The 27,235-nt window shown below is 46.2% G+C and overlaps 1 protein-coding gene across 2 annotated transcripts in view; it reads left to right on the top strand.

The window, feature by feature from the left end:
- spag6 (sperm associated antigen 6) overlaps positions 1 to 27,235 on the top strand; it is a 217,176-nt gene that overhangs the window by 168,581 nt on the left and 21,360 nt on the right. For both annotated transcript variants that reach the window (XM_078538315.1, XM_078538321.1), the window contains one exon: positions 8,097 to 8,213. In XM_078538315.1, the coding sequence (XP_078394441.1) occupies positions 8,097 to 8,213 (117 nt within the window). The remainder of the gene's footprint in view (positions 1 to 8,096; positions 8,214 to 27,235) is intronic.

Here is a 27,235-nt window from a genome sequence, read left to right as displayed (position 1 = left end):
TTACTTTTCCCATTTCTCATTCTTGTAAATGACTTTATAAGCTAATTAAAAGAAGGTGATGGTAGCAAGTCAGTGCAAAATTTTCCGCTGTTCTTAATTTTTTACAGTTTATAAATTAATTCTTAGGAACTAATTTACATTTTAATTTTTAAAAGGGATGTATAGACAGCACACAAAGTGGGATAATCTCTCTGGTTCAGCAAATTAGTTTACATGCTGGATGAGAGATTAGATACTTTCTATAAAAGGAAACTGAAAGATTTCAATAAAAGAACAGTTGTGAATGACATGATGAAGAGGACTCCAAAAATCAGTTCACAATTAGGACAATTTAAAGCCTGGAAAATAATTTTGCTGATCTTAGCAAGCAGATATTTTACATATTCATATGACACCTTCCTGTTCATCCTTTAACAGAAACATTTTAAAATAGTGCTCCTATTAAAATACAAACAGAGGATTATCATATGAATATGTCAGTATTTGTTTATATTGCCAACAGTAATTTCCAGGCTTTGAATCTCGGATACTCATTGATTTTCTGTCTGATAGACATTTGCACAAGTTCAACAAGGGTATATTCTCAGAGCCAAACCTCCTTAGATGGGAGCACTAGTCAGAGAGTCAAAGCTAAAGGGCATAATTTTATGGGCCCCCGTTGGTGGGTTTGCAAGCAGTGAAGTCATAAAATTCCCTGCATGGCCTTCCTGCTGCCTTCCTGCCCACCCCTGACCTGCCCTCAGTTTTATGGGAGGAGGGCAAGGGCTAAAGCACCCCACTCTTACCCCAATTTAGGCCCTTATATGGCCAATTAATGGCTACTTGGGGGGTGGGGAGGGGAGTGGTGCCTGGCAGGTCACCCTGTTTGGGCCTCGAGTAGGAAGTGTGCCTCCTTCACTGGCCCCCACCCTGAATGCTCCCTCTCCCATGGCCTCTCCATCAAGAACCCCCTTCTGTCCCCCCCGCCACCCTGGCCTCCCCTCCCATCCCTGCCATGAGACCCCCCACACATACCTCCACCCTGGCTGCAGGACTGCTTGTAGCCTCAGCAGTGGCCACGCTCCAAGTAGTGTTACTGGGACTATGAGCTGTCTGCCAATTAGATTGGTCAGCAGCTCTTTGAAGGGTGGAAGTCTCACCTCCAGCTAATTTACACTCCTTGGAGCATTTGACTCATCAGGTGACTGAGTGGGAAACCTCACCTCCTGCCACCTCTTAAATTCTGCCCATGGTGTTATAGCCACATCTAACTTGGCCCCCTTCTTTCGAAACTCTACTCCAACAAAGCAACACCACCAAACTTTCCACTAAAAGTACAGTGACCCCCCCAGCTGTAATGAGACAAGGCAGCACTACCACACATGCAAATTCTTTACTCATCCTGGCACTAAGGAATGGACACTTACTTGTTCAGAAAATGTAGGCGTAAGACAACAATATTCCCCTATTATAATTTGTTTGGTGTCAAGCTCATCTGGAAGCTGTGATCCCGCTTCTTTGTTTTCCTATTCCTTTTAAATTCTTAAAATTTTTTAGTTCCATTTATTGTTATACACTTTGGATGGCATTCTGATCCGGATTCCTCTTCATGAAAACTAACAGAGCCAAATTTCCAAAATAGGATTTTTAACTCCCGGTAATATATCTGTGTTAATAACCCACTTGGCACATTCACAGCCAATGCTACTCAAGAATATGGCTTGCATAGGCTCAAAAGCTCACAGATGTAGACTTTATTGTTTAGCGACTGGAAAATTTTAGCAAAGAGGTAAGATCAGATAGGCTAGGGTTGTTTTCTTTGGAATGGAGGAGGCGGAGGTGAGATTTAATTGAAGTGTAAAAAATCATGAGGGTCTTAGATGGAGTGGGTAGGAAGGACCAGAGATCGAATTGCAAAGATTTAAAGTAATAGGCTGAAGAATTAGAGGGTAGCTGAGGCAAAACGTTTTCACCCATAGAGTGGTTGGGAATCTGGAACTCACTGGTTGAAAGAACACTCGAGGAATGCTCATAGCATTTAAAAACTACTTGAATATGTGCTTGAAATGCCATAACCTACAAGGCTATGAACCATGAACTGGAAAGTAGGATTAGGCTGGCTTTTTGGCCAGTGATGGGCCGGTGGCCTCCTTCTGTGATGTAAAATTTCTAAGATTCTATAGAGGTTCTGTCAACATACACTGCACTGCATTGAGGCTCCTGATGGGGAAAGTTTATATAGTTACTTGAAAAGATAAAGTTGCCTATGGTGTTCCAGTATAAATGTTTGCCCAACAATAAAGCTTTCTATTGAGTGAATTCTCTTTCGTTTGGTGGGTTGACTTTTGGGGTAAAAGTAAAACAGCTTTGCAGCCTGTTGAAAAATGTTGTCTCATTTACACATGTGAGGATTATTATATAGCTTGTGCCTTTACACCAAAATTTGAAAACTCATGAACTTCACATCATTGCAAATCACTTCTGCAAAGAGCACCATAACCAGTTTAGTTTCTGAAGCAGTAAAATCTATGTTGGTTAGCTAGTGCATAAGCTGGATGCATGAAGATTGCTAGTTGGTTTCTTCAAAATGATTTGCTATTTTATAAAAATTAACAGGATGAATGATAATTTAAGGGCATACCTTTAATGGAGAAAAGGATAAAATCTCAGCTATCACAGAATTTCAACCGGCCATTTTATGGTGCCACATTGTAATTATGTAACTATAGCTTGGGAATTGCTGTGAGCAATGTTATTGACAAATGTTTGGTGCTTACTTTAAATGGAGCAATGCATCTAAAAATAATTGATAAAGAATGTTAACCCAATGATTTGTATGATAGCATTGCTGACTGTAATTTCTAGGTTTATATGTGGTGTCATTGTATAGGTGCAGTGACTGCATTGCATCTTATATTTTTAAATTTCGAACAAATTTATGAGCTGTGTGAATCCTGAAATTATGCAAAATGTTTTTGGTGACCTGTGATGGAGTCAAAATTATTTTACATCATGTACTTCTTCATAGGAACATAGGAAATAGGAGCAGGAGTAAGCTATTCAGACCTCCAAACCTGCTTTGCCATGCATTTAGATCATGGCTGATCTACCTCAATGCCATTTTCCTGTACTATCCCCATATCCCTTGATATCTTTAATAACTAGAAATCTATCCATCTCTGTCTTCAACATACTCAATGATTGAGCCTCCACGGGCCCCTGTGTTAGAGAATTCTAAAGATTCACCGCCCTGTAAGTGAAGAAATTCTTCCTTATCTTGGTCCTAAATGGCCTACTCCTTATCCTGGGACTATGTCCCCTGGTTCTAGATCCCCCAGCCAGAGGAAATATCCCTCCTACATCTACCCTGTCAAGCCCTATAAGAATTGTTTATGTCACAATGAGGTCACCTCTCATTCTTCTAACTCTAAAGAACACAGGCCTAAGTCTTTTCAATCTCTCAGAATCACAGAATGTTACTGCACAGAAGGAGGCCATTCAGCCCATCGTGTCTGCACTGGCTGTCCAAATAAGCATTATGACTTAGTGCCATTCTCCTGCCTTTTCCCCGTACCCTCGCAAATTGTTTCTATTCAAATAATCATCTAATGCCCTCCTGTATGTCTCGATTGAACTTGCCTCCACCATACTTCCAGGCAGTGCATTCCAGACTCGAAACACTCGCTGTGTGAAAAAGTTTTTCTCACAGCACATTTGTTTCTTTTGCAGATCACTTTAAATCTGTGCCCTCTCGTTCTTGATCCTTTTATGAGTGGGAACAGTTTCTCCCATTCAACTCTATTCAGCCTCATGATTTTGAACACCTCTTCAAATCTCCTCTTAGCCTTCTCCTCTCCAAGGAGAACAGTCCCAACTTCTCCAGTCTATCTTCATAACTGAAGTTTCTCAACCCTGGAACCATTCGTAAACCTCTTCTGCACACTCTCCAATGCGTTCACATCCTTCCTATAGTGTGGTGCCCAAAACTGTACACAATACTCCAGCTGAGGTCTAACTAGTGTCTTATATAAGCTCAGCATAACCCCCCTGCTCTGGTACTCTATGCCCCTAGTAATAAAGCCCAGGATACTGTATGCTTTATTAACTGTTCTCTCCATCTGTCTTGCTGCCTTCAATGATCTATGTACATATACACCCTGGTCCCTCTGCTCCTGCATCCCCTTAAGAATTGTACCCCTTATTTTATATTGTCTCTCCATGTTCTTCCTAAAAAAAGTGCATCACTTCACACTTCTCCGCATTGAACTTCATTTGCCACCTATCTGCCCATTCCACCAACTTGTCTATGTCCTTTTGAAGTTCTATACTGTCCTCCTCACAGTTTACAATGGTTGCAAGTTTCATATCAAGAACAAAGGACAAAGAAAAGTACAGCACAGGAACAGGCCCTTCGGCCCTCCAAGCCTCCAATCATATTGCCCGTCAACTAAAACATTTTGCACTTCCGGGGTCCATATCCCTCTATTCCCATCCTATTCATGTATTTGTCAAGCTGCGTCTTAAACAACACTATCGTACCTGCTTCCACCACCTCCTCTGGCAGCGAATTCCAGACACTCACTACCCTCTGCATAAAAAACTTGCCCCGCACATCTCCTCTATAGTTTTCTCCTCTCGCCTTAAATCTATGTCCCCTAGTAATTGACTCTTCCACCCTGGGAAAAAGCTTCTGACTATCTACTCTGTCCATGCCACTCATAATTTTGTAAACTTCTATCAAGTCGCCCCTCAATCTCCGTCGCCATGGCCCCTGTCTCCATGTGTAAATCCCCCTTTTGGTCCCTAATGGCCCCTGTCTCCATGTGTTAATCCCTGTTTTGGTCCCTAATTGGCCCTACTCCTCCTTTTACCACCCTCTTACTATTTGTGTGCCGATAGAAGATTTTGGGATTCCCCTTTATGTTGGCTTTCAGTCTTTTCTCATCCGCAAACCTTGAAATTGTCCCATGTACACCAAGATCTAGATCTTTTATATATGTCAGGAAAAGCAAGGGTCCCAATTCTGACCCCTGGGGAACTCCACTACAAACCTTCCTCCAGCCCGAAAAAAATTCATTGACCATTACCCTCTATTTCTATTACTCAGCCAATTTTGTGTCCACGTTCTACTGTCCCTTTTATTCCATGAGCTATAACTTTTCTCAAAAGTCTGTTGTGTGGCTCTGTATCGATGTACACCACATCAACAGCATTACCCTCATCAACCCTCTCTGTTACCTCTTCAAAAAAACTCCAGCGAGTTAGTTAAACACAATTTTCCCTTTAGAAATCCATGCTGGCTCTTCCTGATCAACCCACATTTTTCCGTGCGACTATTAATTCTATCCCAAATAATTGTTTCAAGAAGCTTCCCCACCACTGAAATTAAACTGATTGGTCTGTAATTGCATGGCTTATACTTACGACCTTTTTTGAACAAGAACGTAATGTTTGCATTTCTCCTATACTCTGGCACCTCCCCCTGAGTCTAGGGAAGACTGAAAGATTATGGCCAGTGCCCCTGCAATTCCCCTCCTACTTCCTTCAATATCCTTGGATGCATCTCATCTGATCCCAGTGCCTGGTCAACTTTAAGTATCGACAGTTTATCCAATACTTCCTCCTTATCAATTTTGAACCCTTCTAGTGACAAAGTTTCCTCCTCTGTTACTGTAGCCTCGGTAGCATCTGCTTCCTTGGTAAAGACAGATGCAAAGTATTTATTTAACACCCCAGCCATGGCCCCTGTCTCCATGCGTAAATCCCCCTTTTGGTCCCTAATGGGCCCTACTCCTCCTTTTACCAACCTCTTACTATTTGTGTGCCGATAGAAGATTTTGGGATTCCCCTTTATGTTGGCTTTCAGTCTTTTCTCATAAACCCTCTTTGCTTCTCTTATTTGCTTTATCACTTCCCCTCTGAACATTCCATAATCTGCTTGATTCTCAATGGTATTTTCTCCATGACACCTATCATTAGCACACCTTTTCTTCTTTATCTTAATTTTTATCTCCTTTTTCATCCAGGGAATTCTGGATTTGTTTGCCCTACCTTTCCCTTTTGAGGGAACATACCTTAACTGTGCCAAACCATTTCTTCTTTGAAGGTAGCCCATCGTTCAGCAACATTTTTTCCTGCCAACCTTTGGTTCCAGTCTATCCAGCCCAGCTCCATCCTTGCCCCATTAAAGTCAGCTCTCCTCCAATTAATTATTCTTACTCTGGATTGCACATTGTCCTTTTCTACCATCATCCTAAACCTTGTGATGAAATGATCACTGTCTCCTAAATGTTCCTCCACTGACACTTGATCTACTTGGCCCACCTCATTTCCAGGTACCAGGTCCAACAGTGCATCCTTTCTTGTTGGACTGGACACACACTGCTGTAGAAAATTCTCCTGAACACAATTTAGGAACTCTTGCCCCTTTCCGCCCTTCACACTACCACTGTCCCAGTCTACATTTGTGCAATTAAAGCCCCCCATTATAGCTACTTCATAATGGCTGCATCTCTCTGTAATTTCCCTGCAAATTTGTTCCTCTACATCTTTCTCACTAGTTGGCGGTCTATAGACTACACTGAGCAATGTAATTGCACCCTTTTTGTTCCTTAGCTCTAGCCAAATTGATTCTGTCCTTGAACCCTCTGGGACATCCTCTTTCTCCAGCACTGCAATGTTCTCCTTAACCATACTGCCACCCCTCCTCCTTTTCTTCCTTTCCTATCTTTCCTGAACAATTTGTACCAAGGAATGTTTAACACCCAGTCCTGCCCTTCCTTGAGCTAGGTCTCTGGCCAACAACATCATATTTTCAAATGGCAATCTGCACTTGTAACTCCCCAACCTTATTTACTATACCCTATGTATTCACATATATGCACAGTAATTGATTTAGACTTCATGACTTTCTTCCTTACTCCAACTCTACCTATTAACTTACTATTCTCTATACTAGTACTATCTGTCTCTCCCAGTATTTTGTGCACCCTGGTATTCCTCTCTAATATTCTCTCCTGGTTCCCACACCCCTGCCGAGTTAGTTTAAAGCCCTCCGAACAGCACTAGCAAGGAACTCAGTCCCGACTCTGTTCAGGTGCAACCTGTCTGGCTTGTACAGATGGCATCTTCCCCAGAGCCAGTCCCAGTGCCCTAGGAATCTGAAGCCCTCCCTCCTGCACCATCTTTCCAGTCACACATTCATCTGCCTTATCCTCCTATTTCTGTACTCACTCTCCTCATAGGACAATCCTGCCATCCCAGGAACTAGCATTCATTCATATGGTGACATATAATGAGAGATTGCCATGCAGTATTGGTTATCCATAACTTAACCAAAGCTGTAAATAGTTCAAAGAACGCCCCTATTAGAGCACTGAGAAACTCTGGAGATATAATATAGAAATAGGTTTTTTGATGTTTTGATATTGTTGGTTTGCCTTCCTTTCGTTTTAGCTTTTGTTAAATTCTGTCACACTATCTATAGTATATGAAAACTTGAACTGCCCAATTAAATTAATTGTAGGCCTACTTCCTACTGCATGTCCAACAATTCCTGTTTCCACAGATTGGTGTTGTTATGATAGCATATACTTCCCAGTTGCTCACAAATGGAAAGCTAAATCAGTTTATCGCTACATCTGAAGCTGTGATACCCATATATGTCTAAGAAAAAAAATGTTTCTAATCCATTTAACAATTATAAGAATAAAATTACTTTCAAAATATAGGGGTTAGCCTGAAATTCCTTCCTCAGAACAACTTTATTGGAACATGGTTTCTTAATTGCTTGGTTTACCCTTTTTTGTACTAAACCTCTAGATCATATTTTCTTTAATATTGTGATTTTCAATTACATTTACACCAATTCAAACATCCTATATTTTCAGTTTGTTAGTGTTTGCAGCTTGGCTTAATTCTATACTTAAAATCATTGCCTTCCATGTCTAGCCATACAAGTAGTGTCTCATTTCAGAGATCTCTAACTGAGCCAACTGCAAACACTGAGGCAGTCTGATGTTTCGATCCCAGGAATGTAGGACATGATGTGTTGCAAATTCCAAGCATTGTTTTCAGCAGATGCTTTACAATTTCACTATGGCTTTCCACTTCAACAGGCTAAAAAGGCCCTGAAAAACATCCTGCAGAAATGCACATATCTGCCAGCTCTAGATCCACTGCTACATGATGCTCCTTCCAATGTCCTTAAACATGTTGTTGGACAGTATAGTAAGGTAAGAACTGCATTTATATCACAAGTCAGTTCACCCATTAATTTGAATCAAATGTTGCATTTACTGGAAGCTTATAGAAGTTGTGTTCGTCATTAACTTATATGATAAATTATAAGGCAGACACATTGCAAAAGATTCAGTTGTATTTTCTGTGGTGATTAATTGATTGCCCATGGCGTTGCACACTAAAACAAAAATGAATAAGACTGTGCATTTATACTGTCATTCACAACCTCAGGATGTCCCAAAGTGCTTTACAGCCAGTGAAGTATTTTTGAAGTGTAATCACTGTTGTAATGTAGTGAAATGCGGAAGCCAATTTACACATAACAAAGTTCCACAACAGCAATGAGATAATTACCAGATAATTGATTTTAGTGGTGTTAGTTGAGGGAAGGTACTAGGCAGGCCACTGTGGAGAACTTTACTGCTTTTCTTTGAATGGTGGCTTAGGATATTTTTAGTCTACCTGATGACACAAAGATTGGCTGGCTGGTGGCTAACAGTGAGGTTGAGTGTCTTGGGCTACAGGAAGATATAGACGGGATGGTCAAATGGGCAGATAAGTGGCAGATCGAATTTAACCCTGAAAAGTGTGAGGTGATACACTTTGGAAGGAGTAATTTGACAAGGAAATATTCAATGAACGGCATGACACTAGGATGTTCTGAGGAACAAAGGGACCTTGGTGTGTATGTCCATAGATCTCTGATGGCGGAGGGGCATGTTAGTGGGGTGGTGAAAAAGGCATATGGGACACTTACCTTTATCAATCGAGGCATAGAATACAAAAGTAGGGAGGTCATGTTGGAGTTGTATAGAACCTTGGTGAGGCCACAGCTGGAGTACTGTGTGCAATTCTGGTTGCCACATTATAGGAAGGATGTGATTGCATGGGATGGGGTGCAAAGGAGATTCACCAGGATGTTGCCTGGGATGAAACATTTAAGTTATGAAGAGAGGCTGGATAGACTTGGGTTGTTTTCGTTGGAGCAGAGAAGACTGAGGGGCGACCTGATCGAGGTGTACAAGATTATGAGGGGCATGGACAGGGTGGATAGGGAGCAGCTGTTCCCCTTAGTTGAAGGGACAGTCACGAGGGGACACAAGTTCAAGGTGAGGGGCAGGAGGTTTAGGGGGGATGTGAGGAAAAACTTTTATGCAGAGGGTAGTGATAGCCTGGAATGTGCTGCCTGGGAGGGTGGTGGATGGTGGAGGCGGGTTGCCTCACATCCTTTAAAAAGTACCTGGATGAGCACTTGGCACGTCATAACATTCAAGGCTATGGGCCAAGTGCTGGTATATGGGATGAGATAGATAGGTCAGGTGTTTCTCACGTGTCGGTGCAGACTCGATGGGCCGAAGGGTCTCTTCTGCACTGTGTGATTCTGTGAGAGGGCAGATGGGGCCTCAGTTTAATATCTTATTCGAAAGATGGCACCTCCAACAGTGCTTACTCCCTTGCTACTGAACTGAAGCGTCAGCCTGAATTACTTTGCTTAAGTGTCTGGAGTGGGGCTTGAATCCATAACCTTGTGCCTTAGAGAGTGTAATCTTTGAGTGAAGCGGGGCTAGAAGGCAGTGATAATTGTAGTAGGGCTGTCAGATATAATTCAGCCCCTATTTTAAATTCAAACATACTGTCCTCACTTTTATATTTCCATTATAAATTCCTATGTCCACATTTATAATAGAAACTGCTTTTGTAAATTTGTTATGTTATAATTACATCCTCCTACCAGCAGTACTGGTGCATTCATAAATTGGCCAAACAGGTGAGTATCACCCTACAAATCCTTCCACCACACGCCAATGGCAGTCAGTAAGAGCGGCAGAGATTCCTGGTCAGCCATGTGATGGAAAGAAAGTTGGTGCCTCTACCATCACTATCCATAGCTCTGGACTACAAAATGCATGTAAAATGCAGCAACTTGGACTCCCTGAGTGAACTGTAATCCCCACACCACCTCCACTGACAGAGGGTGTAATTACAACGTGACAAACTGACAGAGACAGTTTCCATTATAAATTTGTGATAGGAACTTATAGTGGGACAAGCTGACAGCAAATGCATGTAAACATAGGGCAGAATTTTTCACTCGATGTGCGGGCGCACGCCAACCTGCTCGAATGTGAAATAGCGCATGATGACGTCGGGTGAGTGTCCCGATGTCAACTCGTGCAATATTTTGGTCGGCGGGCACACATGAGAGTCAGCAGCGCGCCTGCTGACAATTAAGAGCCTATTAAGGCTATTAACGTTATAATTGATGGAGACTTTTCATTGCCCGTCCAATGTTACGGTTGGCAGGTGGGTGAATCGGCCAGGCGGCCTTTCCTTTTTGAGGAAACCTCATCCAAGGGCGGGACTCCCAGACCCACCGACCATGGGTACCCACGGAACTAAAAAGCAGTGAGAGGGCAGAGGGATAATTGGAGCATAGCAGAGGAGAGAAAGAGGGAGGGGAGATGGGGATGCAGGGGCTGAGAGGAGGCAGGGATAAAAGAGGACTGGGACATGAGGATGGAGAGAAAAATGATGTGGAAAAGGACAGTGAAGAGTGTGAGAAGAGAAGTGATGATAAAAAGAGCAAAAATTGGGATAAAAAGGGGGAAAAGGAAAAAGGAGAATTGAAAGGGAGAAAGTGAGAAGAGGCTAAAAAAAATGGCTAGAATGCTGGTACCGATCTTCAAAGTGCTGGTCAGTAAGAAGCAAGTGGAGGCCTGAGATTGTGTTTTTTGATCCAAGGGCTGAACATTCCACAATGTGCCAGTGGGCCATCAAGCTGATAGGGGATTAAAGTCAAGATGCTCCTCATTGGTGGTGGTTGGTGGGCAGAGGGTGTTGATTTTGATTATAACCTAGTGAGTTGGTCTATGGGCTGGTGTAGTCGGGCATAGACGCCGCTCAGCAAGGGGCCAGGACAGAGAAACCCTGCTCAAAATGGGTTTGGGGAGGGTTTCACTGTCATTTTTACCACTCAGTGAGGGAGGGGGGTTTCTTTACCACATGTGTCAGCTCTAATACTCAGTGGAGGGGGGCAGATTTATCCATGATTTGTTTATTTTTGCTCAGGGTTGTAAAATTTCAAGCTGTATGAGTAGGAGAATGGAATTAATTAGGTTGTCATGGATATGGCTGGACGATGAATGTTGCATTATGTTCCTTTTCACTGGGCCTATCACATTGCTGATGATCTGCAACTATTATTATGTGCTTCATTCAGCAACCAATACATTTTTCTGAGTTCTTCCACTCCCCCCACTGACGGTAAATGGCGTTGTCTAGGCTGCTGCCGCTGGTCAGACTTCGAGTTCTGTTAGGGAACCAAGAATCCACACCAGCAGAAAGGAAATTATTTTGGAAAGGAAGTTTTCAAAGCTGAGTCACTTACAGTTCCAGCAATCTAACAAGAACAATCTTTTTAAGTGTAATGGTCCTTCATAGTACAAAATGATAATTGGAGCAACACAGAGGGCAGAATTTTCAGGTCGATGGGCCTGGGATCGGCCAGGAAATGAGCCCTCTGACACTATTTCATGCTGGTAGGCCAATTAAGGCCCGCCCAGCATGAAACGTGGCTCCCCACTGGTCGGGAAGGGCCGGTTGGGGGCAGGGGCTTTTCAGCCGCTGGGTCCAATGGCAACCCAGCAGCTGGTTTAAAAACGGCACAGGCAGCCCTTTGAAGGCTGCTGCAGAAGAACAGCTCTTCTATCTCTCGTTACCTAACATGATGGAGTCGAGTGTGGCTGGAGATACCAGGTGGGAGGGCAGGTTGTTTGGGCACTCGGCCCTCTGCCTTTCGGATGAGTGCCTAGTGGTCCTGCTGGAGGAGGTGGCTGCCAAGAGGGACACCCTTATCTCCAGAGATGGGAGGAGGAGGCCACCGCATCTCACAAAAGTGGGCATGGGAGGAAGTTTCGGCGCAGGTTCGCAGCCATGATGTGATGTGGCGCACATGGGTGCAGTGCCGGAAGAGGTTCAATGACCTGCTGCGCTCTGGAAGGTGAGTACCATGTTGGCATGGATCAGCGTGCAGAAGTGTTAAGCTGTGGTAATCCCCCCGTGGACCTCAGGGGTGTTAGAGTCTGAGTGCCAACTGTCAATGACGCTGGAGCTGGCCAAGGGGGTGAGCCCTGGCTGCTTGGACTGAGTGCCTTGCGGCTCGAGGGCCGCAACTAGGATGTGCCCTGCAAGGTGCTCCTCAGCTGAGGTTGGCCAGGCTGTAATGGCGCTGCAGGTAGAGAGTGGATGAATCAATGCTTCTCTGTCGTTTCAGGAGAGAACGAGCCATAACCAATCAGTGAGGTCACATGCAGGCGGAGGCCGGCCCAACCTGCTGCTGCTCACCAGATTCGAGCGGGACGCCCTCAAGCTCGAGAGCCTGGTTCGAGAGAGTGGCAATCGGGCGTGGAGCGGCGGGGGTGCCAGATGAAGGTAAGAGCGCAGTGCACAGAGGTGAGAGTTTCAGTTGGTGCAACCATTCTAGTATAGTTTCTTCATTGATGGGAGCCTCAAACCTGGAGCCTCCATTGATCACTGAAAGATGAAATCATCATGATGCAGATCTCCATCGTCTCACCAGGATGCCTAACATGCATAGAGACAGTGTGATGACTTTAACTAATGACATGCCCTTCTTTTCCCTTAGACTCACCAGCACGCACTTGCTCTCTGGACGCTGGAGGGCCACCCCTGATGCCGGAGGACCACAGGGCTTCATTTGCACCTGCGTCTCTGAACCAGGCACCAGCGCAGATACCAGCACCTTGGTGGGCATTAGACGGGCAGCTGGGACGCTGGTGCATATTGCTGAGGGCACTTTACACTCACTTGAGGTGCAGGCGGAGGCAGGGAGTACCCAGGGCGCCGGCAGTCTGAGGACTGCTGGGGACTAGGACAATGCTGGGTGAAAGGCTGATGATGGGCCCCTGGAGTCATCCACTAGGCGGCAGATGCTGGATATCCAGCAGGATGTGCAGGAGGATCTGGCGGAGATCCTTGAGGGTTTGCGTGCCATGGTCTCCACTGTGGCGGAGTCCATGCAGATCATGAGCACTGTGTGGTTCTGCTGAAGAGTCATATGGACTCGAAACGTTAACAGTGTTCTTCTCCGCATATGCTGCCAGACCTGCTGAGTTTTTCCAGGTATTTTTATTTTTGTTTTGGATTTCCAGCCTCCGCAGTTTTTTGCTTTTATCACTGTGTTGACCCTCATGGCCGAGCACAATGCCTCCTCCATTGGGAGAGTGGCGACTCTCATACAGACGGAGCTCCAGGGACAGAATGAGGGGTTTCTGGGGTTGCGCTCGGACCTGCAAGCCCTCACACAGGCAATGACCTCAGGTGGTCAGTGCCAGTGTGGGAGTGGATGAGGCACCCAGTGTCCTAGCTAGGTACCCATCCATCAGTGGTGAGCAGGGAGGTCCAGAGCGACCTCACGTTGGCGCACGAGCTGCTTGTCATCTCTGTGGACTCCTCTCAGGGCACCCTGGATGACGGCAGCAGCTCCTCCGTCCCTTTGCCAATGATTGTGGCATCTGATGAAGCTGCAATGACTGGGTGAAGCCAGCCGTAGCACTGGCTGCTCCCTCCCAGGTGGGGCCAGCACAGACTCCACTAGCCAGAGAACAACCGCCAAGGTCATCAAGGCCATCAAGATAGCAGAGTCAGCAGGCTGCCTCCAATGCCAGTGCAAGCGAGGGGGGCGTCACCAAGACACAAAGTATGCAAAGGCCGGCTGGCTAATTCGCCTGCCCGCCAACCGTAAGGTTGGACGGGCAGCGAAACTCTCTCTTAATTAATACTTTAATAACCTTAACATGCCGCCGAGTTGTTGGCGGGCGTGATGCCGACCCACATGCATGCCCGCCGACTGAAATATTGCACGAGTGTGTGATGATGTCGGGACGCTCGCCCGACTTGATTGCACGCTATTTCATGCCTGATTGGGTCGGGCGCATGCCCGCCTGCGGGACGTAAAATTCTGCCCATTAAATTTGCTTTTGTTGTGATGGCCTGAGTATGCTTCACCTTTTATGTTCGGTGCAGGGTACGCCGGTATGTAATGGGTGGCTCTAAACTTTATTGCACAGGCACTGAGTGGACTTTGGGTTCACATGACAGGGGCATTTCGGACATCATGGATGGAGGCGGCAGCCCTGGCATGAGGTGGGTGCAGTTCTTTGGCAGCCTAGCTGAAGGAGCGTTGGATCAAGGCATCCCTGATGTCCCTGCCACCCTGGAGTTTACAGAGGTCCGGCCCCCATGCCATCAGCGTTCTCTAACTCTACTGGATTCGTCTTCTGTGGTCTGTACAGCTGCGTCAAGATCCTCTTCCTCCAGTGGGTCCCCCCTTGCCAGTGCCAGATTGTGGAGAGCGCAGCATGCAACCACGATCAGTGATGCCAGCTCTGGGGGGTATTGTAGTGCCCCCGCTGGACTGTCCAGGCATTGGAAGCGCATCTTCAGAAAACCTATGGTTCTCTCTATCACCACCCTTCTGGAGCCATGGGTCCTATTATAACGCTGCTCTGCCTCTGTTCTTGGGTGGTGGAGGGACGTCATAAGCCACTTTTTCAAGGGATAGCCTTCGTCACCCAGCATCCATCGATCCAGTCAGGCTGGAGCACTGAAGAGCCTCGGTACCTGGGAGTGTCTTAGGATGTAAGCATCATGGGAGCTGCCAGGGCACCTTGCACGGACTTGCAGAATATGCATCTTATGGTCACACACTATCCGCACCTTCATGGAGTGGAATCCCTTCCTATTGACGACGGCACCCGGCTCACCCGCTGTCACCTTGCTGACCATATGTGTGCAGTTGGTGGTACCCTGGACGCGGGAAACCTAGCAATCACTGCAAACCCCCTGGCTCGCTCAGCCTGGCTGACCTCGTCCATACGGAAATGAAGTAAAGTCAATACCTGCCTGAACAGAGCTTCTGTCACCAGATTGACAGACTATGGACAGCTGATTGGGAGACTCCACACAGGTCCCCCACTGACCCCTGCAAAGAGCCAGAAGCATAGAAGTTGAGGGCCACTGTTCAGAGCCTCTGGCATGGGGTGTCCACCCACGCAGTCGGAGGTGATCTCAGGCCCAATAATCTGACAAATGGAGGTTACTGTCTCCCTGGAGAGGCGGAGCCTTCTTCGGCATTGCACGTTGGACATATTGAGGTAACTGCATCCCTGCCTGTAAACCCTGGCAGCAGGATAGTGGCGTCATCTGCGGCCCCTAATGCCTTGGACTGCCTGCTAGCCCTGCGCCCCTTTGTGCCTGTACCTCCCCTCCCACAGATCGCTCCCCTGGAAACTGCATTGGAACACCTGGCCTCCCTCCCTTCTCCAACTTTCTTCCTCCTCAGAGGAGTTGTCACCAGCAGAAACTATAATCCCCATTACCAGGGTCACAGAAGGCTGCCTGATACCTGGAAGAGTCCACATGGTCTGAATCTGGGGGCCTTGGAGACATCAGTGAGTCCTGAAATGAAGCCTGGAAATGCTACGAATGAAGCCTTGGACAGAGATGAAGCTCCAGATAAGCAACCAGCAGCAAACTATCTCCAAAACTTCCCACTACTCACACTGACAATGCGGCTGTCCCTTTTTATCCTGCCCTTGGATGAGGTTTGCAAATTGTTGGTTGCCCGCCTACCAGTTTTGCCCATGCGATGAGCATGAAATCACACGGGCATCGTAAAATCTAGCTTAATTACCTTTTTAATGGCCTTAACTGGCCTCATGATTGATGGCAGGCATGGCTCGGACCCCCGCTCGTACCTGCCAACCAAAACATTGCGCGAGTGCGCAATATCAGGACGCTCACCCGACGTCATCACGTGCTATTTTGCCTGCTCAGCGAGAAATTCTGCCCAGGGCTACAATTAAGTGGTGAATGAAAATGATGACATTGTTCCAGTACATGACTGTCACATTATGCTAGTTGCACTTCATTGCATTTCATGAATGTCAGCAGTAGCATTCTTGCCTCTAAGTCACAAAGTTATGGACTCTAGGCCCACTCCTGAGACTTGAGCATATGATCTAGGCTGACACTTCAATACTTAAGGCGCCATCTTTCACCTGAAGCCTTAAACCAAATATCTGTCTGCCTTGGACAGAGGAAAGAAGTGATGACAAAAAGAGAGAAAAAAAATGGTATAAAAAAGGGGAGCAGTCCAAGAGGGGAAAGGGGAAAAGGAGAATTGAAGGGGAGGAAGTGAAGAGAGGCTAAAAAAAATTTGGGCAGAATGATGGTGCCTATCTTCAAAATGCTGGCCTGTAAGGAGAAGTGGAGGCCTGAGATTATGCTTTTTGATCTAAGGTCTGAATGGTACTGTTTGAAGAAAAGCAGGCATGTTTTGGCATCCTAGCCAACATTTATCCCTCAATTAACAACTAAACCAGGCAATTTGGGCATTTATTTTATTGCTGTTTGTCAGACCTTGCTGCGTGCAAATTGGCTGTTGTGCTTCCTAAATTACAACAGTGACTACACTTCAAAAGTAAATCGCTGACTGTAAAGCACTTTGGGATGTTGTGAAAGGTGCAGTATAAATACAAGTTTTTCTATAACATAATCCCCACAGTGCCACCTACAGGGAAGGAGCAGCAATAATGATGTTACAGACATTGGCAAGGGCCAGGATCTTTAGGTCGGCGAGCAGGGGGGCGGGGCCCGCTTGCCAACGCGTAAAATGACGCGGGATGATGTCGGGTGGAACTCCCAACGTTACCCTGCGTCATTTCAATTTTCAGGTCGGCGGGGGCGCAGCCGAATCAGCTGTGCACCCGCCAACCTGTCAACGGCCTATTGAGGCCATTTAAAAAGTAATTGAGATAATTAATGAACCTGCCTGTCCAACCTTAAGGTTTGCGGGCAGGCCGGGAGCCCTGGTGGGCTTCAGAAAAAGCATGAAACCTCATCCACGGGCGGGATGAGGTTTCATGAGGGTTTTTATAATTTTAATAAATGTATGCTTTAAAGTGATGGACATGTCCCAACTCATGTGACAGTGTCACATGAGGGGACATGTCAGGGAAATTTTATTTTTGCCCCTTCACCATTTTTAAATTTGACGCCGATCTCCTTGAGGCAGCACTTAGCCTCAAGCAGATGAGTGCGCTCTTTCGCGCACATGCCCGCCCACATTGGGGGCGCCGATTGGAGGTGAGCCCGCCTGTGCCCACTCTTGCACTTCCCCCCCGACAGGGGGAAAATTCTTCCCCAGGATTTTCCAGCCCCGTTGTGGTGGGAGCTGCCGTAGGAGATTTGGCGGCCCAGCCAAAAGTTCAGCATTGACTTTCGGTGGGACCGGACAATACCGGTGGCGGGCAGGGGTGGAAAATCCCGTCCATTTACTTTGTTATACATAATAGATTAAAGCAGATTAAAGATTATTTATTGTGCTTTTAAGGGAAAATTGGACTAAAATGAACATATTAGTTTTTAAATTCATGTTACAACCAATGTTCTAAATCCTATCCTCCACATTGCTTGACCCACTTACTCTTGACCACATCTCGATCTTGTCACCATGCACAGCCTTGCGACTTAATGCTTTCTTATCTCCCTTATCCTAATGTATTTCCCTCTCTCTTTTCTCACATAAACCCCATCACACTCAAATATCCCCCAACCTTGTCACTCCACTTGGATGATGTTGATATTTCTATTGATCTTCTCAACAACTTCCTTCCTTCCTCTTTTGGTGTCCTTGTTATCACCAGAAGCTGGACAGCAACCGAATCCCACTACTTCCCTGATGCAATAGCAACTTCATGTTATGTGTATCTGTTGACCATAAACTCAAATGCACACAGCAAGTAATCTGCCCAGGAATCCATTTCCAATTTTTCCTTAATCACCTCAAGGTTAACCACCACTTACTTTCCATAGCCATTTCCTAATATTACTCTGAGATCCTCCTGAAGAGCAAGAGGAAATCCAACTCTTCCTCTTCACAATAAATTGTCTTGTCTGACCAACCTCTACTATGCCCTAGGATGCCAAACATAAGGTTTAAACAGACTTATTGGGCTGGATTTTGTGGGGCTGATGGTGGTCTTGCCCATTGGTCGGAGAACCATTGGGGAACCTCTGCCAGTTCCATGAGGGAGGCCCAACAGAATCAAGTTCCCTTCGGGCACATAAGTGGCTATCAAGCCTCCCCGCGATTGAGGTCCCTGGCAGGAGAAGTCACGCCCACCAGAGCTGCTGACCAATCAGAGGCGAGCTGCTGACCAATCAGAGGCTAGCTGCGGGAGCCATGGCAGCTGGTGGCAATGCATCCCCCAGAGGTCCAGGATCGACAAGGGACCCCAGGACAAAGGTGACTGATGGTAGGTTGGGGATCATGGGCTGGGGGGTTGTGGGAAGTGGGCAGGGGGGTCAGAGGCAAGGGCAGAGGGTGGCTTTCAGCGGCCCCTTCGCTTACCGATGCCAGATCATTCAGTCGGGCACAGATTGCCTGATAACAAGGTACCCACCCTTGGAGGCCACTGAAAAACTTGACAGGGTTTGCTAGGCAGCCTTCTGAGGGTGTGGGAAAGGCGTGCAGCCTCATTTAATCCCTGAAGCACCACTAAATTGCGGTGGCTTCAGGGATAATGGGTGTCAATTAGCTCATTAATGAGCCTAATTGACATCCCGCTGCCAGAGGCTGGGTATCCTGCATCAGCCCCTTCCTTTCTCCGACTTAGTCGGGGGGAGATTCTCCCACCGCCAAGAGACAAACTCGGGGCTTCTCCTGCGATTAAATGGGCCCAGCTGCCATGGGTCCCACCACTATGTGTTGCATTAAATCCAGACCATTGTATCCAGAATTAAAGGCCTCCAATCTACTGTTTCCTATAATGCACTTCCAGTCTCCTCCTTGCTTATCCTTTCTTGATCACCCACATCCTTCCATACTGTACAGTCTGTCCCATGTTCTTCTCAACGTTACTATGCTTGCCTCTTTCATAAACACCCAATACTTCTCCTTTGAACCTTCCCACCCACCTACTTACCACTCATATTTTCCATCTCAGTCCAATGATCTTAACTTCTCCAAGGTCTCCTCTCCAAACTTCTCTATTACCTAGCAGCTGGGCTGCTACAATTTGTTCCTTGCCAGCCTCCCTATTTCTACCATTAAGAAACGAGTCATTTTGAGTGCCATGAGCCTTGTTCTCACTCACCCTAATGCCCCTATCATTTCTGTCCTTAACAAGTTCCATTGGCTTTCTGTGTTCTAGAGAATTGTTTTAAGATTCTCAGCATGACTTTTTCCAAATCTACATTTGCCTGCAGCCCACTGTTCCTGCGTTGTTTGCCTTTGCTCCACCATTGGCAACTGCTCCTTCAGCTCATGACCTGTTGAACCACCCTTTCTCAGAATCTTCACTTTGCCACCTCCATCTCTGCCTTCCTCTTCAAACATGCTTTTGCACTGTTCTGACAATCTCCATGCTCACCTGCCTCCCCTGTACCCAGCCCGCTCACCCTTCTTACTGTCCACTTACTATTCACAGCCCTATAAAACACTCTTGAGATATCTTTTTTTGTTTGTTCACATTGTGGACATTGCTAGCTAGGTCAACATTTATTGTCCACCTCTAATTGCCCTTGAGAAGGTTGTGGCGTGCCAATTTCATGAACCACTGTGGTCGGTGGTGTAGGTACACCCAAAGTGTTGTTCTGCAGGGAGTTCCAGGATTTTGGCTTAGAGATATTTCCAAGTAGAGTGGTGGGAAATTTCACAGAATCACAGGATTTTAATGCACAGAAGGAGGCCATCGTGTCTGCAGCGGCTCTCCAAATGAGCATTTCGACCTAGTGCCATTGCCCTGCCTTTTCTCCGTACCCCTGCACATTGTTTCTATTCAAATAATCATCTAATGCCTCAATTAAATCTGCCTCCACTACACCTCTAGGCAGTACATTCCAGACCCGAACCACTCATTGGGCAGAATTTTTCCCTCGTCGGGCAGGTGCCTGACCCGAACAGGAGTGAAATAGTGCGTGATGATGTCGGGTGAGCATCCCAATGTCATCGTGCACTCTCGCGATATTTCACTTGGCGGGCACGCGTGAGGGGTGGCAGCGTGCCCGCTATCAATTAAAAGGTCTATTAAGGCCCTTAATCGATTAATTAAATGGAATTTTTCGCTGCCCGTCCAACCGATTGGTTGGCGGGTGGGTGAAATGGTCAAGCGGCTTTTGCATTTTTTGGCGAAACCTCATCCACGGGCAGGATGAGGTTTCGACCAGTGATTAAAAAAGAACTTTTAAAACTCATTTTTCACATGTCCCTGTTCATGTGAGAGTCACATGAGGGGACATGTTTCCCTTATTTTTCCATTCTTTATTTTTCATGTTAAAAATCTTCAGCTCCCTGAGGCAACTTTGTGCCTTCAGGGAGCTTTCACTGAGCGCACCTGTGGGCATGCACTGACTTCTGCGCTCCCCCTCTTCCCCCCCCAATCCAGGCATCCAGGCAGCGCTGAGCGTTTTGGCCAGTCAGTGTGAAATTGCGGTCGGGGCCCAATCGCAGGGGGTGGACCATTGCATAGCGCTCCCGGGCCTACCCACCGCGCCCACCCGACGAGGGGAAAGTCGTCCCCATTGTGTGATAAGGTATTTTCTCACGCCATATTTGCTTCTTTTGCAAATCACTTTAAATCTGTGCCCTTTCATTTTTGATCCTTTAAGCAGGAACTGCTTCTCCCTATCTACTCTGTCCAGCCCCCTCATGATTTTGAACATCTCTATTAAATCTCCTCTTAGCCTTCTTGTCTCCAAGGAGAACAGTCCCAACCTCTCCAATCTATCGTTGTAACTGAAGTTTCTCATCCCTGGAACCATTCTTGTAAACCTCTTCTGCATTCTCTCTAATGTGTTCACATTTTTCCTATAATGTGGCGCCCAGAACTGTACACAATACTCCAGCTGAGATCTAATGAGTGTCTTATATAAATTCAGCATAACCTCCTTGGTTATGCAAAATTTGGAGGGGAACTTGCAAGTGGTGGTGTTCCCATGTGCCTGCTGACCTTATTCTTCCAGGCAGTAGAAATTGCAGGTTTAAAAGGTACTGTCGAAGAAGTGTTGGTAAGTTTTTTTTAATTTACGGGATGTGCGCTTCGCTGGCTTGGGCCAGCATTTATTGCCCATCCCTAGTTGCCCTTGAGAAGGTCGTAGTGAGCTGCCTTTGTGTACCGCTGTAGTCCATGTGGTCCAGGTACACCCACACTACTGCTGTCAGGAAGGGAGTTCCAGAATTTTGACCTAGCAACAGTGAAGGAATGGCGTTATATTTCCAAGTCAGGATGGTGAGTGACTTGGAGGGGATCTTCCAGGTTGCGGTGTTCCCATCTATCTGCTGCCCTTGAATGTCTAGATGGTAGTGGTTGTGGGTTTGGAAGGTGCTGTTGAAGGAGCCTTGGTGAATTCCTGCAGTGCATCTTACAGATAGTACACACTACTGCTATTGTGTGTCGATGGTGGAGGGAGTGAATGTTTGTGGATGTGGTGCGAATCAAGTGGGCTGCATTGTCCTGGATGGTGTCAAGCTTCTTGAGTGTTGTAGGAGCTGCACTCATCAAGGCAAGTGGGGAGAATTCCATCACACTCCTGACTTGTGCCTTGTAGATGGTGGACAGGCTTTGGGGATTCAGGAGGTGAGTTACTCGTCACAGGATTCCTAGCCTGTGACTTGCTCTTGTAGCCACGGTATTTATATGGCTAGTCCAGATCAGTTTCTGGTCAATGGTAACCCCCAGGATTTGATAGTGGGGGATTCAGCAATGGTTATGCCATTGAACTTCAAGGGGTAATAGTTAGATTCTCTCTTGTTGGAGATGGTCATTGCCTGGCACTTGACTGGTGCAAATGTTACTTGCCACTGGTCCGCCCAATCCTGGATATCAAACACTCCGAAGACAGATACAGCATGGGGTTATTTTTTTAAATTCATTCATGGGATGTCGCTGGCTGGGTCAGCATTTATTGCCCATCTCTAACTGCCCTTCAGAAGGTGCTGGTGAGTTGCCTTCTTCAACCATTGCAGGTCATGTGGTGCAGGTAAAAACACAGTGCTTTTAGGAAGGGAGCTCCAGGACATTGAACCAGTGACAGTGAAGGAACGGCTGATGTATTTCCAAATCAGGATGGTGAGAGACTTGGAGAGGAACTTCCAGGCGGTGGTGTTCCCAAATATCTGCTGCCCTTGTCCTTCTAGATGGTAGTGATCATTCTTTTGGAAGGTGCTGTCGAAGGAGCCTTGATGAATTCCTGCAGTGCATCTTGTAGATGGTACGCAGTGCTGCCAGCGTGCATCGGTGGTGCATTGCTGCATTTGGACGTGGATTACTTCCGTATCTGAGGAGTCGCGAATGGTGCTGAACATTGTGCAATCATCAGATAACATCCCCACTTCTGACCTTATGATAGAAGGAAGGTCATTGATAAAGCAGCTGAAGATGGTTGGGCCTAGGACTCTGCCCTGAGGAACTCCTGCAGTGATGTCTTGGAGCTGAGATGACTGACCTCCAACAACTACAACCATCTTCCTTTGTGCTAGGTATGACTCCAACCAGCGGAGAGTTTTCTTCCTGATTCTTATTGAGTCCAGTTCTGCTAGTGCTCCTTGTTGCCACACTTGGCCAAATGTGGCCTTGATGTCAAGAGCAGTTACTCTCACCTCACCTCGGGAGTTCAGTTCGTTTGTTCATGTTTGAACCAATGCTGTAATGAGATCAGGAGCTGAGTAGCCCTGGCGGAATCCAAACTGGGTGTCAGTGAGCAGGTTATTGCTAAGGAACTGCTGCTTGATAGCACTGTTGATGACCCCTTCCATTACTTTACTGATGATTGAGAGTAGACTGATGGGGCACTAATTAACCAGGTTGGATTTGTCCTGCTTTTTGTGTATGAACATACCTGGGCAATTTTCCACATAGCCGAGTAGATGCCACATTCCAGTAGTTGCACTGGAACAGATTGGCTCGAGGCGTGGTAAGTTCTGGAGCACAAGTGTTCGGTACAATTGCCGGAATATTGTCAGGGCCCATAGCCTTTGCAGTATCCAGTGCCTTCAGCCGTTTCTTGATAACACATGGAGTGAATCGAATTGGCTGAAGACTGCCAACTGTGATGCTGGGGACCTCCAGAGATGGACATCTACTCGGCACTCCTGGCTGAAGATTGTAGCAAATGCTTCAGCCTTATCTTTTGCATTGTTGTGCTGCAGTGCAACCTGTAGATGGTACACACAGCCATGGTGCACTGGTGGTGGAGGAAGTGGAGGAACATTTAAGATACTGGATGCAGTGCCGATCAAGCTGGCTGTTTTATCCAGAATGGTGTTGAAATACTCTGTGTTGTTGGAGCTGCAGTAATCCAGGTAAATGTGGGATGTTCCACTACACTCCTGACTTGTGCCTTAAAGTTGGTTGAGAAGCTTGGTAAGTAAGGAGGTGAAAATACGCAGCCTCTGACTTGCTGTTGTAGCCACAGTTAAGTTTTTCATCAATGGTTATCCGCAGAGTATTGCTAGTGGGGGTTCAACGTGGTAATGCCACTGAATGTTAAGGGGAGGTGGCTTGACTCTGTTGTTAGAGATGGCCTTTGGCTGGCCCCAAACCAGGAAGCACTATTGTACTGCAGCAACTGTGATTCACCCTAGGCGCATACATATGCTTTGTTTTTTATACATACTACTTAACAATCACACCTTTTTATTCTTAGGTCATGTGGTTAAGTTGCAATTTAAAACTTAAGGTACCAATTTGCAGACTTTATAACCTGTAGTTCATTTAAGGAAACGGAGATAAAATTTAACCGTTCATGCAGAGCCCCTGAAAGCCTATAGCCAGCAGCATCAGGACAGTTTGTTAATTGTTTTGTATTTTATTGGGCACAGCTGGAGGAATCTAGCAGGGAGAAAAATTATTTGCTATCAAGTCTTTCTTCTTTGTCCTCACCTTTGCACTTCAGTTGTGTTTGGCAGGCAACACTAGCTTCATGTGTTGGGCACCCTGGCTCCCTCTGAAACTCGAAGAGGTGGAAATGAATTCCAATTGAGTACATTGCATTATTTGTTAAATATGCTTTGCAGTTGAAAATAATAATAATTGCTGCAATGTTCAGAAATAAAATTTAGAAGGGTCATACCAAGCCAGTAATCAAAAGTGCCAGCTTTAAGGTTATCAGTGGTCAAGTACAAAAGGTTAACTTTTGTCTATCACTAGCAGTACAGGAAGGATAAATGAATGCATTGATTCATGTCAAGCTCAAAAGCAATTTAGCTTTTCCAACCTTACTGTACAGTGTGAATAACCATGAAGCTGGGGAATTAAAAAGGGAGAAACTGACATACAGTTTTTTATTGAGAAGATATGACCCTGTCTTTTGTAACAGGTGTCTTGGATGCTAGTAGAGGAGTGAGATTAACAGGATGAAGCCTTGGCAAAGTCCCATTGGCCTCATAGCCCCTGTAAGAAAACCCATTCCACTCAGTAACTTTTTTTCATTAAAGCTTAGTTAGTTAATGATTGAGTGGGAAACAATATTAAATAATTGATGTATATCTCAACCAAGTGCCTTCCATGGACACTGCCTGTCTGTTTGGGTTTTATCAATGTGGATATTAATTATACATTGAGGATACCCTCCATCGTGTTGTGTGGCACTATCACCGTGCTAAATGGAATAGATTTCGAACAGATCTAGCAACTCAAGACCAGGCATCCATGAGGCGCTGTGGGCCATCAGCAACTGAATTGTACTCAACCACAATCTGTAACCTCATGGCCTGGCACATCCCCCACTCTACCATTACCACCAAACCAGCGTATCAACCCTAGTTCAATGAAGAGTGCAAGAGAGCATGCCAGGAGGAGCACCAGGCATACCTGAAAATGAGGTGTCAACCTGGTGAATCTACAACACAGGACTCCTTGCATGCCAAACAGCGTAAGCAGCAGGTGATAAACAGATCTAAGCGATTCCATGACCAAGGATCAGATCTAAGCTCTGCAGTCCTGCCACGTCCAGTCGTGAATGGTGGTGGACAATTAAGCTCACTGGAGGAGGAGGAGGATCCACAAATATCCCTATCCTCAATGATAGAGGAGCCCAGCACATCAGTGCAAAAGATAAGGCTGAAGCATTCGCAACCATCTTCAGCTATGCATGCCAAGTGGATAAACCATCTCAGCCTCCTCCAGAATTCCCCAGCCTCACAGATGCCAGTCTGCTGCCAATTGGATTCACTCCACGTGATATCAAGAAACGGCTGCAGGCACTGGATACTGCAAAGGCTATGGGCCCTGACAATATTCGGCAATACTACTGAAGACTTGTGCTCCAGAACTTGCCGCGCCCCTAGCCAAGTTGTTCCAGCACAGCTCCCATACTGGCATCTACCCGGCAACGTGGAAAATTGCCCAGGTATGTCCAGTGCTCAAAAAGCAGGACAAATCCAACCCGGCCAATTACTGCCCCATCAGTCTACTCTCGATCGTCAATAAAGTAATGTAAGGTCTCATTAGCAGTGCTATCGAGCGGCAGTTACTTAGCAATAACTTGCTCACTGATGCTCGGTTTGAGTTCCGGCAGGGCCACTCAGTTCATGACCTCATTACAGCCTTGGTTCAAACATGGACAAAAGAGCTGAATTCCAGAGGTGAGGCGAAAGTAACTGCCTTTGACATCAAGGCAGCATTTGACCAAGTGGGGCGTCAAGGAGCCCCAGCAAAACTGGAGTCAATTGAAATCAGGGGGAAAACTCTCTGCTGGTTGGAGTCATACCTAGCACAAAGGAAGATGGTTATAGTTGTTGGAGGTCAATCATCTCCTTTCCAAGACATCACAGCAGGAGTTCTTCAGGGTATTGTCCTCGGCCCAACCACCTTCAGCTGCTTCATCAATGACCTTCCTTCCATCATAAGGTCAGAAGTGGGGATGTTCGCTGATGATTGCACAATGTTCAGCACCATTTGCGACTCCTCAGATACTGAAGCAGCCCATGCCCAAATGCAGCAAGACCTGGACAGCATACAGGCTTGGGCTGACAAGTGGCAAGTAGCATTTGCACCACACAAGTGCCAAGTGATGGCTGTCTCCAACAAGAGAGAATCTAACCATTGCCCCTTGATATTCAATAGCATTACCATCGCTGAAAACCCCACAATCAACATCCTGGGGGTTACCATTGACCAGAAACTGAACTAGAGTAGCCACATAAATACTGTGGCTACAAAAGCAGGTCACAGGCTAGGAATCCTGTGGCAAGTAACTCACCTCCTGACTCCCCAAAGCCTGTCCATCATCTACAAAGCACAAGTCAGGAATGTGATGGAATTCTCCCCACTTGCCTGGATGAGTGCAGCTCCCACAACACTCAAGAAACTTGACACCATCCAGGACAAAGCAGCCCACTTGATTGGCATCACACCCACAAACATTCACTCTCTCCACCACAGTGGCAGCAGTGTGTACCATCTACAAGATGCACTGCAGGAATTCACCAAGGCTCCTTAGACAACACCTTCCAAACTCACAACCACTACCATCTAGATGGACAAGGACAGCAGATATATGGGAACATCACCACCTGGAAGTTTCCCTCCAAGCCACACACCATCCTGACTTGGAAATATATTGCCGTTCCTTCACTGTCGCTGGGTCAAAATCCTGGATCTCCCTTCCTAACAGCACTGAGGGTGTACCTACACCACATGGACTGTGGCAGTTCAAGAAGGCAGCTCACCACCACCTTCTCAAGGGCAACTAGGGTTGGGCAATAAATGCTGGCCCAACCAGCAACAACCACATCCTATGAATGAAAAAAAACCATATCCATAATTTTCATTAACAACCTACAGTCACTTAAAAAACATAGGACAGTACATAGGATACAATATCAATTTTGAGAAGAAAAATTAGAGCTGTCAGATCTAGATTGAGATACAACTATTTCAGGGAGCAACTTCTTTTAGAAATTTGTCAAAAATCTGGTTAATCCAGGGTC

Source organism: Cetorhinus maximus, chromosome 3, assembly GCF_964194155.1.
Source record: "Cetorhinus maximus chromosome 3, sCetMax3.hap1.1, whole genome shotgun sequence".
Classification (NCBI taxonomy): Eukaryota; Metazoa; Chordata; class Chondrichthyes; order Lamniformes; family Cetorhinidae; genus Cetorhinus; species Cetorhinus maximus.
Note: the sequence above shows the minus strand (reverse complement) of the source record. Positions and strands in the feature narration are given on the sequence as shown.